Here is a 13,295-nt window from a genome sequence, read left to right on the forward strand (position 1 = left end):
CGAATATATGGTGGTCCTGCTTGATCAAGATGAAGCTAATGAGATCTACAACGATTTAGGGTTTTCACCGCATAATCGGATCATCCTACTCACAATTGGGCCTCGCGCTCGCGCACGGTGACCGTAAGCCGATCCTAGACAGGGCCTAAAAACCAACACGAGGTTGATCCCCGGAACATCCTTTTTAGGGCTAGCAAACGCCACCCTACACGCCGCTGGATCCTCCAACCCTTTGTAAGGCCTAACTATTGCGGATGTTAAACTAATCCTTGATGAAACAAGGAGCAATCGTAACGGATCAGATCTACTAAACTATGATCAAGCGGGTGCCGCCCCTACACCTAAGATAGGTGTAAGGGCGGCTAGATGTGCAAGGGTCGCATAACGAAAGCATGTAATTCGAAGAACAATGCTAACCCTAACACATCTAAGATAACTACGTTGCTCGCCATCAAAAAGGCTTCGGTACGAGCAACGCATGAACAACGTAGGCAGAGCTTGTGCTGCCTAGATCGCAAGATGCGATCTAGGCAGCATGATGCTTACCGGTAGAAACCCTCGAGACGAAGGAGTTGGCGATGCGCCGAGATTTGTTTGTGGTTGAACGTTGGTTGTTGTTTATTCCATAAACCCTAGGTACATTTTTATAGTCCAGGGGACTTTCTAATGTGGGACGTGCACTAAACCGTGCACGGGTAAAACTCTAACTTCTAAACTAGGATGCGATCTAATATGTTACAGATACACGGGCAATTAAGCCCAACTTGGTATAAAAGGCCGATTCACGTATTTCTTCTATATATATATCTTCAAGTCCATCTTGATCGCGGTCCACCTTGACTCGGTCAAATAAGCACCCTGCATTATTGTACATGGCGTTATTCAACGATATGCCGTATGTTGTCTTAATTTCTTCTTGTTTTTCGGAAAACATAGTGTTCGTTTATATGGATAACTTGTCCGTGTGAAGCAAAACTCTCAAATCTGAAGCTAGTATAAACAGGGGGCATGCAGTGTCTTAGCTGTAGAGAGAAAGCATGAGCATTATATAGCTCCTTGCTCGTCAGAGGCCAGTGCAAGACTATTTAACAAGCTAATTCATGCATGTATCAACTGGCACATTATACACACTTTGGTAGCATCTTCACCGAAAGACCGAACAATCCTCTGCTCTGCGCTAGATCGTACATATATACACATATCTGACATGTTGGTGCACAATGCTCTCTCTACCTAACTAGGAGGCTTGATGATGAGCTAATTATGTTTAGCAGAACTGCATGCGCGGATGAATGAGATCAGCCGATCTTCTCGGTGTTGGTGTCGTCGGTGGGCCAGATGACGGTCTCCATGAGCCGCTCCCGCATCAGCTCCAGGTTCTCGTCCGAGATCTTCTCGTACATCTTCGCGTGGTCGCATTTCTGATCGTCAATTAAACATGAGAAAAATCAATTGTTATTAAAATAATATAAACGTTTTAGCACTATTTTAAATAAAAAGGTCCTGTAGCTCAGTTGGTCAGAGCGTCGGTCTAATATGCCGTCGGTCGTGGGTTCAAGCCCCACCGGGACCATATTTTTTTTGCATATACGAATATAAAAAAGGATTTCTTGTTTTTGTTGGCCCACCAAGACGGTAAATTAGTGGGCCGCATAGTCGAATTAGTGGGCCGCATAGTCGAATTAGTGGGCTGTATTTACCTTGATCCATTTCCCGTACAGGTGAAGCCTTGTTATCATCACTCGCTCCGCAAGCTCCTGCCTCTCCTGCAAGCGACGAGAGGAAAAACAGATATCCTTGTAAGGAAATATATTCCATGTTTAAATCTGTAGCTCTGCAAGAGGAACACGATGCATGCTATCTTTTGAAGATTGTGCTGCATCAGTTGAGCAGTCTCTGGATTTACTAGTTGCTTACCTTTACAAGAGCGCGCAGGAAGAACTTGCCCTCAGTAGGCTTGTTCACTGCAACAAAGCTGCCAGGGAAACAAGAAGAACTGAATTAGTACAAAGATTTGAAAAGAAGAAATTATCTTTTTGGTGTATGTATGTATCTCTCTCTGACTTACTTGTAGAACCAGCGGTAGCTTGGCGGGTTCATCTCGTAGAGCTGGGTCATCACGGTCCTGACGGCTTTGTACGTGAAGTAATTCATCAGTTGCTGCACAAACATGAACAGGCAGGAGGGGAAAATCACATGTCAAGAACTAGTAGTCCTGAATAGATATATGCAGTACAATTAAACAAAATTTAGCCGAATCTATCAGCTGGGAATTGAAATTGTTGCCAAGAGATGTTCCATGAAAATTCCCCAAAGCTGTTTACACAAGTACAGTATATAATTAAGGTGTAGATGAGCCTAGGTTAAACAATTAATTACCTTGTCGACATCGCTAAAGTCGTCCTCGTACGTGCCCCCGAGGTTGCAGACGATGGCGAGGCCGCCCCTCCTGCCCCGGCCCTGCCTGAGCCTGACCGAGCACGCCGCCGACCGGCGAGACCTCCTCCTGCTGTCCCCGACGAAAATTCCCGCCCCTGACCCAGACGCAGCGGCAACCCGCCTCCTCCCTAGCCCGACGTCGACGGCGCCCACCGCCGGCATAACCTGAACTCCCGCCATGATCTCCAAGCCAAGGCAACAGAAATGGAATCGATTAGCAGCTACCTAGCGAATGCTTTCTTGATTGAGCTAAGCTAAAGCTTCTTCAGCTCGGGCTGCGCCCGCGGGCGCAGTATATAGTAGTCCTAAGCAACCGAGAATTCCAAGTGGCAGGAGGAGGAAGAAGAAGAGGTGGTGTTGAACCGCTGTTCCTCGCTGCCTTTTCTTCTCGTCGTGGCTGGCTTGGCCGCGACGCTCACCAACCAAATTTTCTGAGGCGCAGGGCACTCCGCTACAGAGGAAATTCCGTGGCCGGCGGCAGCCGGAGAAACTGTAATTCTCGTGTGACCCCCGCGTGTCATTGCCAACGCAAGTACTTACGTCGACAAGGCAGATGTGAGGCTCCTAGTTCCCTGCTGATTCTATGAATCTGAAAGCAAGATCTTTTTTTCCTGTGAAAGAATCTGGAACCAAAAGCTGGGACGTACGGCAGCAGGTTGTGAGATTCAGAGCAGGGCCACGGCGGGTTGCTGCGTGCTATGTGCTGCCTCTCGGTTACCGTCCGGGTACAACGAACGGGACTGATCACATGTTTTTCCCATGAGTAAAATGCATGGCAACTAATGAAACTCGTCCGCGGGATCAGATTGGTCCAGTGTACCCAGAGCGGACACAGATCCTCTAACGTGGGCAACCTTGTCGGCCCTAAGGGCATCTCCAACAGGGCGACCCATCCCGCGCCAGCGCGTCCGGATGGGTCCAGCCGGACAAAAACCCGGTCCAACGCGGGGACGCACCGCAAAAGCGGACGGCCGCGGCGTCCGGAACGACGCAAACCCGGCCCAAATCTGGGCCGGGTTTGCGTGGCCGCGGATGGCACGCGGCGTCCTCGCGTGTCCGCCCGTCCGCGTGGCTGGCCCACTGCGTCGGTGCCCCGGTCCTATTAGATGTGGATCGGGGAAGGGGACGGTCCCTATCCAGTCCCCACTTTCCACTCCGGCCGCACGCGCGAGCTCGAAGCTTCCGCGCCGCCATGGCTCCGAGCGCGAGTTCGAGCCTTCCGCCAACGACCACGAGGCCGGCGGCGGCCGGCAAGTCGCGCCGCCGGCGCTCGCAATGGGGCCGCCGGCGCCTCCCGGACGCGAGCGGATCTACGTCACCGTAGCGGTGGCGCGGATGTTCCGGGACGCCGGCGTCCCAATGCCGTGGGGGACGTGCACCTCCCCACGGGCGGCACCCGAGCCCGGATCGGGTTCCGGTGCCGCTCATCCCGGCGTCGGAGCCGCGCCCGCTACGCCGAGATCCGGAGGCGCCGCGCTCGACTGCCGGCGGACCTCCGGCAGGACCCCGCGTACGGCGACGCAAGTCCCAACCGGGACTTGTGGTTCGAGGTGGAGCACGATGCGCGGCGGCGCACATGCTTCACATCCGCGACGGCGCGGCCTCGCGCGCGGCCAGTGCTCGGCTGCTAGGCGGGCTGGCCGCCGCCCGGCGGCCTCTACATCAACGAGCCCGCGCCCCGGCCCCGGCCGCGGCCGCAGCCGCAGCCCCGTGAGGAGGAGAACGACCCGGAGCCGCAGGGCGGCGCTCGCGGCGTCCCGCGAGCAGCGAGGACCTCGACGAGGCTGGCCAAATGGCCGCTCGTCGCCGAGACGCCGCGCACCTCCGCGGCCGGAGGAGGCGGCCGGGAAGGCCCGGGAGGACGCCCGGGCGGACGCGTGGGCCTTCCTCGAGCCGGCGCGCCGTCGGGGAGGAGGCTGCGCGTCGGGCGGCGCTCCGGAGGAGGAGCGCCGGGCCGCGCGCCCGGCGGAGGAGGAGCGCCCGGCCACGCGAGCGGAGGAGCAGCTCCGACAGGAGTCGGTGCGGAGGGCACGGCCGCGCAGGCCGGCGAGCCCGCCGAACGCGCACTCCGCCTCGGGAAAGGGCGCAGCTGGGACCCCGGCCGGAGTCCCCGGTGCCCTCCGGCGTGTCGAGCCGGAACGGCGCATCGCCGCCGGGGCGTCGTCGTCATCGACGCCGACGATGACGAGTACTACTGGGGGTAGTACGCCGCCGGCCACCGCGTGCTCGCAAACCCCGGCTAGGGTTTGCTTTTTTTAGTTTAAAGCCATATATGGCTTTCTTTTGTGTAAAATTTGCCCAAAATAGGGCTAAGTTTAATGACCAACTAGTTTAAATTTATGTTTTGTTCTTTTCCTTTTTTATTTTCATTTTTGTTTTATTTTATTACCAATGCGCTGCGCCCGCGCGTTGGGCGCAGCGTGCGACCCAAACGGACACGCGGACGCGGGGCGCTGTCCGGGTGTCCGTTCGGCCACGCAAACGGCCCAAAACGGACGGCCCAGCGCGTCCTTTTGGGTTGCCCGGTTGGAGATGCCCTAACTCTGGGTCACCGACGACAGGTGGGCGACACGTGTTAGTGACCCAAAGTGAGGGCATGGCAGGGTTGCCCACGTCAGAGGATCCCTGTCCACCCAGAGCCTATTTGAATAGTCACAAAATTGTTTCTCTTTTTTAGGATGCAAAAAATCAGCTGTTTTGTTGGGAATCATTTCCGCCTTCTTGCTTAGCACGAAGTTAAAAGCACTCTCTGGCTTTGGAGGAGCGCTCGATTCCACCACCCTCGTTGGGATAGGCCCTGAAGCCGTTCGCGAGGGAGAAAGATGGAGACGATGGAAATCAGAATTTTAGCTCCACGTTTATGCACGAAAAGTAGCATCACCGCCAACTTAGTAGGTCACCCCCACTGTAGAACAAATTCTATCCACACTTTTCGTATCGGACAACCAAGGTGGTGGCGGCGGTGATTTAGATCCGGGGCTTCTCCACCTTAGCAGATCACCGTCGCAGTTGCGGCGGGTCTATCCGCCGCACTGGCAAGCACTCGTCATCTCCAGCATCCTCTTTTTCACGTCTATCTCCGACTCCGGCTCCAGTAGCATTACGCTGCCTTCAACCAAGGTTGTAAGCACCTACAACCCACTTGTGCGCCTAATTTAGTTATGTATCTTCTTTAATTTGTTTCAACTTCTATCCAATTAACTTATTACTTACATGCAACCAAAATGTTTAGGAGAGTGGTTGAAGCTTTTTGTTGACACTGCTTTCCTCATAGGTGTGATTCATGCCTGGATGCTTTAGATCCACCAGAGGACGATTCGTCGCAACTATAGGTTCTCCATCACATATGGTCTTATGCTTGAGTCGAGATTATAGGCCTATTTCATTGTTGAATATTTGTTTGAAGCTTATCACAAAATATCTAACAAACCATTTGCAAGAAACAACCCTTGAGCTAGTGCATATTAATCAATAAGGTTTCCTTCACTCAAGAAATATCCAAGATTGTATGGGGTGGATGTATGAATATATTCATCAATGCAAATAAAGTGGAGCCGAAACAGTAATTCCCAAGTTAGACCTTGCTAAAGCATTTGATACACCGGATCATAGTGCAATCAAGAGAGTCTTTGAATGGGGGATTTGATCCCAGATGGTTGAATTGGTTATATATGATCATGTGTACTAGTACCTCCTTTGTTCTTCTTAATGGAGTTCCCGAGAGGAAATTATTTTGTAAGAGAGGACTTCGGCAAGGCGACCCACTTTCTCCCATTGTATTTCTGAGTGTGTCTGAACTTTTGGAACCTATTGTTAACCATCTTGTTCAGGAATGGATACTGCATGCCCCTCTAAATACTCCAAATATTGGTTTCCCCATTGTCTTTTATGCCGACAATACACTTCTTATTTTACAAGCATGCCATGCTCAGTTGTCTTCTCTAAAGCTCATGATAGAGTCTTTCGCCCAAGCTACTGGTGTAAGGGTGAGATAGGAAAAATCTTCCTTGGTCCCATTTAACATTTCGGAGCAACAACTTATTATGCTGGTAGCAACTTTCGGATGCTCTAGTGGTTAGTTTCCCTTCAATTATTTGGGTCTACCTCTTGGCACGACAAAACCCACGGTTGTAGATCTATCCACCTTGGTGGGTTTGGTGGATAGGATGATAGTTAACACTAGTGCTTCTTTTCTTGGCTATGGAGGTCGACTAGAATTTGTTAAATCTGTTTTGTCAACTCTGCCTGCCTTCTTCATGTGCTCACTTAAGCTGCAGAAAACCATTATAAATATCGGCAATAGAGATCAACGCCATTGCAAGGAAGAAGATTCCACATCATCTAATGCCTTGGCTGAATGGTCACTGGTTTGTCGCCTCAAAAAGCATGGTGGTCTAGGCGTGTTTAATCTGGAACTACAAAATAAAGCCTTGCTCCTAAATCAGCCCACAAGTTATATGAAAAATTTAATACCCCTTGGGTCAAAATGGTTTGGTGTCTTTATAATGAAGGGGCTCCTCATGCTCAATCTAGGAGAGGATCTTTTTGGTGGAAGGATATTTTTAGTCTTGTGGGAGAATACATAAGTATTTCTAAGTGTAAAGTTGGAGATGGTTCCTAGGTTCTATTTTGGAAAGATTTTTCGCATGACAGCGTGACTTTCCGCAAAAAAAAAAATTCCAGGCTCTTCTCTTATGCTTTAGATGCAGACGTCTCTATCGCTCAGTTTGCTGCTACTAACCTCCTACTAGGTTTTTCCCTGCCACTTCCGGTGGAAGCCTTCCATGAATATCAGAAGGTTATTGCTCTGATGGCTGAGACATAGTTGGAATGGGGTCAGTCGATAAAAGAAAATTAATGTGGGGGAGCAAGTACACTTCCTCTCAGTTTTGTAACTTCTTATTTGAACAACTTCCAATGGATGGTGTATTAAATGCTACATGGAAATCCAAGGCTCTCCTTAAACTGAAAGTTTTCTCTTGGTTGTTGATGGTGGATCGTCTAAACACACGAGATCTAATGCTTCAAGAGAAATGTCACCTTGAATCTGGCTATGATTGTGTTTTATGCTGTGAGACGGCTCTTGAATCTAGAGATCACCTATTTTGAGTGTGATTTCGCAACTCTTTGCTAGAGTAGTGTTGGTGTTCAATGGAACATATCCCTCTCTTTGTCTGACAGAATTCTTTCTGCAAGAACTACGTTCCTTGGTCCCTGTTTTACGGAAATAATGGCCTGCTCTGTTTGAAATATTTCGAAGCTTCGTAATGTTGTTATATTCAGAGAAATACCTGCTTCACTAGTTCATTGGAAAATTAGATTCCAAAATGATTTGATGGTTCATAGGCATAATGTCAAGGAAGCTCTGACCGGATCCTGACCCTTTCTTTTTAGTTCTTCCAGTGTTTTTAATTAGCACATTTCTCCCCCCCCCCCCCCCCCGACTGTAATGTAGAGACGTTATGACCACCATTGCCGTCAGAAGTGCGGAAAACACACCAGTCACACATAAGCCTTCTTCCGGTAGTGGGGTTGCCAAGATCGATCCAAGGTTTAGACTCATCGTTCCATTGATGCCAAAGCCATATCATTCGGAGAGACGAATCGAATTTCACAAGGTTGAGGATGCCAATTCCCCCATACTCTTAAGACTTGCAAAGCACTTCCATTTCGCTTTGCATTTTCATCCGGTAACCTTGTGGCATGCCTCCAATAGACAAGCTCCTCGGATGTTATCAATTTACATCAGGACCTCCACTGGAACGTTTAGGACGGTGATCTATTATCTGTCAATAACATTTCTTGAATGTTTAGAAGCTAAAGGTAAACTATATATTCTCTAAGGCCCTATAACCCACTGATGTGGCTCTTCGTGCCAAGCAATGTGCTAGAGTGTGCAAGGTTGTTTTTACTATTAACTAGAAAATGTAAAGTGGTGAAAGTAAACTACTGCAAGTAAAGTAAAGATTATAAAGGTAAAAGGAAGTAAAGTAAAAGAAAGTAACTCAAGGGATCAATTATTTAGGAAAATTATTATTTTATTTGTTTGGTTGTCACAATTACTAAGCACATGAATAGTCTTTTTTTTGTTTCTTCTAGAGAGGAGCCATAGATAGGTGCATCCATGTACATGAGCAATTACAACCCTAATAATTAATCCTAAGGCCATATCCGAGAAAACAAAGGAGTTATTAAAACATGAAGTCCAACCACTGCTGTGAGTTTCAAGGTGCGCACAGTTATATCCCCCGTTAATTTACCATGAATTAAGTTATCATGCATATTTAAGACTTGGGGCACGGTTTCTGTCAATATCTGTTACCCCTCCTCCTATCATCATGTAACGGTGAAAATCTTATGCATCCCCCCACATATGTGTGCACCCATATATCAGTACATAATATTATCATAGAAGATAAAATATATTTGTATGCATCCATCAACAAACTATTTCACAATTGTCATAAACAAGTCACTGCTCAAACAAAGACATAGAGGCCTAATAGACCATGCGAAAACAATATATTGCATCACAAATCATGTTTGCCAAGAGATTACACTAGGGGGTGATGGATATTTGTTGCAGGTGGTGATGGAGAGGTGTCTCCCAAAGGGGGAGAGGCGGCCATGTGAGGAGAGGAGACGGCGCCGGCGGCAGGGATGCGTTGATGACTCCCTATGGGCGGCGGCCCTTGCCCCCCTTATTTCTTGGACCATCAAGGTGCTGTAGATGAGCCCTCCCCCTTGTAGATGGAGGTTAAGGGGGAGGATAGTTTGTGGCTTATGGTGGCTGCCTCCAAACTTAGGGTTTCCTCTCTTTATATAGACTTTTGCAACACATCTTGGCCATGTAATTGATACCCAGTTGACCCAAGGACTTTTGGGCACCTCTAGAATTTTACTAGGATCCCTCTCTGTCCTTTATGAGCCCATAATGTCGTGGCTTGGACGAAATCATCATCTATGGTGGAGTTGGCGTCAATCACGTCACTATATTTCAGATTCCAGAAACTGCTTCTGGAATCCGCAGTAATTGGGCTTGAAAACGGACTTATGGAGTTTGATTGGGACGAATTTTACGTCTAGAATTATTGCCAGAAATTTTTCAATTACTTTTATGTTTTGAAATTTTTCATTGGACTCCGTCTTCAAGAGTCTTCGTGACAATCTTTGAAAACTGTTCTGGAAGGACAGATTCCACAAAACTCCGGATTTCGCTATAATGTTGGGTTTCCTTCCATATTTGTGTGTTTAGTACCCAACAAAGAGTAAAACAAGAATGTGTGCACTTCTGCAACTATTAGTAGGTTAGTACCAATAAATATAATAACATTGTAAAACAATAATAATTTTAACACAATAAATACATAGTTCATGTATGCATTTTACATGCATCAATGTAGCCTTGTTGGGTGGCCCCTTCTTAATTAGGATATTTGTAGTACCAAATGAACAAAATATGGAATTATATGTCACGATGGTTCAAGTAATATTGTTTTGACATTGTATATTTTGGTATTTTTTCACATATGGTTGGTCAAACTTTATAAAGTTTGAATTTGACCAAAACTAAGAGCATCTCCAGCCGTTGGGGCTCCCTGTTGGAGATATGCCCAAGAGGCAATAATAAAAGTGGTTATTATATATCTTTATGTTTATGATAAATGTTTATATACCATGCTATAATTGTATTAACCGAAACTTTGATACATGTGTGATATGTAAACAACAAAGAGTCCCTAGTATGCCTCTTAACTAGCTTGTTGATTAATGAATGATTAGTTTCATAATCATGAACATTGGATGTTATTAATAACAAGGTTATATCATTGTATGAATGATGTAATGGACACACCCTTTTAAGCGTAGCATAAGATCTCGTCATTAAGTTATTTGCTATAAGCTTTCGATACATAGTTACCTAGTCCTTATGACCATGAGATCATGTAAATCACTTATACCGGAAAGGTACTTTGATTACACCAAACGCCACTGCGTAAATGTGTGGTTATAAAGGTGGGATTAAGTATCCGGAAAGTATGAGTTGAGGCATATGGATCAACAGTGGGATTTGTCCATCCCGATGACTGGATAGATATACTCGGGCCCTCTCGGTGGAATGTCGTCTAATGTCTTGCAAGCATATGAATAAGTTCATAAGAGACCACATACCACAGCACGAGTAAAGAGTACTTGTCAGGAGACGAGGTTGAACAAGGTATAGAGTGATACCGAAGATCAAACCTCGGACAAGTAAAATATCGCGTGACAAAGGGAATTGGTATTGTATGTGAATGGTTCATTCGATCACTAAAGTCATCGTTGAATATGTGGGAGCCATTATGGATCTCCAGCTCCCGCTATTGGTTATTGGTCGGAGTGAGTACTCAACCATGTCCGCATAGTTCACGAACCGTAGGGTGACACACTTAAAGTTGGATGTTGAAATGGTAGTACTTGAATATGGAATGGAGTTCGAATATTTTTTCGGAGTCCCGGATGAGATCCCGGACATCACGAGGTGTTCCGGAATGGTCCGGAGAATAAGATTCATATATAGGATGTCATTTTATGTGAATTAAAATGTCGCGGAAGGTTCTATGGAAGGTTCTAGAAAAGTCCGGAAGAAACCACCAAGGAAGGTGGAGTCCACATGGGACTCCACCTCCATGGCCGGCCAACCCTAGTGGGGGAGGAGTCCCAAGTGGACTCCCCTTAGGGGGCCGGCCACCCCCCATATGGGAGGTGGAACTCCCACCTCTAGTGGGAGTCCTAGCTTGGCTAGGTTTCCCCTCCATATCGAAGGTTTTTGGTTCGGGTCTTATTCGAAGACTTGGATACCAACACTTGGGGTTCCACCTATATAATGAGGGGCATAGGGGAGGGGGCCGGCCACCCCAAGACCACAAGCTGGCCGCACCCCCCTAGTGGCTGGCCACCCCCTCCCAAACCCTAGCCGCCCCCTTCTCCTCCATAGCTCCCGCGTGCTTTAGCGAAGCTCCGCCGGAGTTCTCCACCGCCACCGACACCACGCCGTCGTGCCGTCGGATTCAAGAGGAGCTACTACTTCCGCTGCCCGCCGGAACGGGAGGTGGACGTCGTCTTCATCAACAACCGAACGTGTGACCGAGTACGGAGGTGCTGCCCGTTCGTGGCGCCGAACCGATCGTGATCAAGATCTTCTACGCGCTTTTGCAAGCGGCAAGTGAACGTCTACCGCAGCAACAAGAGCCTCATCTTGTAGGCTTTAGAATCTCTTCAAGGGTGAGACTCGATACCCCCTCGTTGCTACCGTCTTCTAGATTGCATCTTGGCTTGGATTGCGTGTTCGCGGTAGGAAATTTTTTTGTTTTCTATGCAACGTTATCCTACAAAGTGGTATCGGAGCCGTGTCTATGCATAGATGGTTGCACGAGTAGAACACAATGGTTTTGTGGGCGTTGATGCTCTTGTTATCTTTAGTTGAGTACTTTGCATCTTTATGGCATAGTGGGATGAAGCGGCTCGGACTAACTTTACATGACCGCGTTCATGAGACTTGTTCCTCGTTCGACATGCAACTTGTATTGCATAAGAGGCTTTGCGGGTGTCTGTCTCTCCTACTATAGTAAAGATTCAATTTACTCTTCTATTGACAACATTAGTATCAACGTTGTGGTTCATGTTCGTAGGTAGATTAGATCTCACTCGAAAACCCTAAACCACGTAAAATATGCAAACCAAATTAGAGACGTCTAACTTGTTTTTGCAGGGTTTGGTGATGTGATATGGCCATAATGTGATGATGAATATGTATGAGATGATCATTATTGTATTATGGCAACCGGCATGAGCCTTATGGTTGTCTTTATATTTCATGTTGAGTAGTATTTCAAAGTAGTTGTAATAGTTGCTACATGGAGGACAATCATGAAGACGGCGCCATTGACCTTGAAGCTACACCGACGATGATGGAGATCATGCCCAAAGATGATGGAGATCATGTCCGTGCTTTGGAGATGAAGATCAAAGGCACAAAGACAAAAGGGTCATATCATATCACATATGAACTGCATGTGATGTTAATCCTTTTATGCATCTTATTTTGCTTAGATCGCGACGGTAGCATTATAAGATGATCCCTCACTAAAATCTCAAGATAATAAAGTGTTCATCCTTAGTAGCACCGTTGCCAAGACTTGTCGTTTCGAAGCATCTCGTGATGATCGGGTGTGATAGAATCAACAAGTGCATACAACGGGTGCAAGCCAGCTTTGCACATGCGGATACTAAGGTGGCCTTGACGAGCCTAGCATGTACGTACATGGTCTCGGAACACGTGATACCGAAAGGTAGAGCATGAATCATATGATTGATATGATGAACACTTTGAGTGTTCGCCATTGAAATTACACCTTGTCTCGTGATGATCGGACTTCGGTGTGGTGGATTTGGTTCGTGTGATCACTAAGACAATGCGAGGGATATTGTTTTGAGTGGGAGTTCACCTAGATTTTTAATTATGTTGAATTAAAATTTGAACTCAATTTGTCATAAACTTAGTCTAAACTATTGCATATATATGTTGTAGAGATGGCGTCCCCAATCAATTTTAACCAGTTCCTAGAGAAAGAAAAGCTTAAGAGCAACGGTCGCAACTTCACCGACTGGTTCCGTCATGTGAGGATCTTCCTCTCTGGCGGAAATCTGCAATATGTGCTTGATGCACCGCTAGGTGACCCTCCTGCAGAAACTGAAACCGATGAAGTAAAAGCTGTTTACGAGACTCGGAAAACTCGGTACTCTCAAGTTCAGTGTGCCATCATGTGCAGTCTGGAATCCGATCTTCAAAAACGTTTTGAGCACCACGATCCTCA

General features: G+C 47.3%; 1 protein-coding gene and 1 non-coding gene across 2 annotated transcripts; one reads left to right on the forward strand and one right to left on the reverse strand.

The window, feature by feature from the left end:
- Window positions 1–1,121: 1,121 nt before the first annotated feature.
- Window positions 1,122–2,661, reverse strand: LOC124700954 (chaperonin-like RbcX protein 2, chloroplastic). Its single transcript, XM_047233022.1, has 5 exons — window positions 2,380–2,661; window positions 2,069–2,160; window positions 1,918–1,975; window positions 1,701–1,766; window positions 1,122–1,421 (listed from the first exon to the last, which is right to left on the reverse strand). The coding sequence occupies exons 1-5, from the start codon at window positions 2,617–2,619 to the stop codon at window positions 1,299–1,301; spliced, it is 579 nt and encodes a 192-aa protein (XP_047088978.1). The 5' UTR covers window positions 2,620–2,661; the 3' UTR covers window positions 1,122–1,298.
- On the forward strand, window positions 1,500–1,573 carry TRNAI-AAU. Its single transcript has one exon. It is a non-coding gene; the product is annotated as a tRNA-Ile (tRNA).
- Window positions 2,662–13,295: the final 10,634 nt, after the last annotated feature.

This window comes from Lolium rigidum, chromosome 3 (assembly GCF_022539505.1).
Source record: "Lolium rigidum isolate FL_2022 chromosome 3, APGP_CSIRO_Lrig_0.1, whole genome shotgun sequence".
NCBI lineage: Eukaryota > Viridiplantae > Streptophyta > Magnoliopsida > Poales > Poaceae > Lolium > Lolium rigidum.

What these genes read in the sequence shown, in the direction of transcription:
- LOC124700954 (XM_047233022.1), bottom strand. Translation starts at nt 2,619, where the DNA reads ATGGCGGGAGTTCAGGTTATGCCGGCGGTGGGCGCCGTCGACGTCGGG. An exon ending in ACTTTAGCGATGTCGACAAG is followed by an intron (nt 2,161 to 2,379) that starts GTAATTAATTGT and finishes ATGTTTGTGCAG; the next exon opens with CAACTGATGAATTACTTCAC. An exon ending in TGTACGGGAAATGGATCAAG is followed by an intron (nt 1,422 to 1,700) that starts GTAAATACAGCC and finishes ATTGACGATCAG; the next exon opens with AAATGCGACCACGCGAAGAT.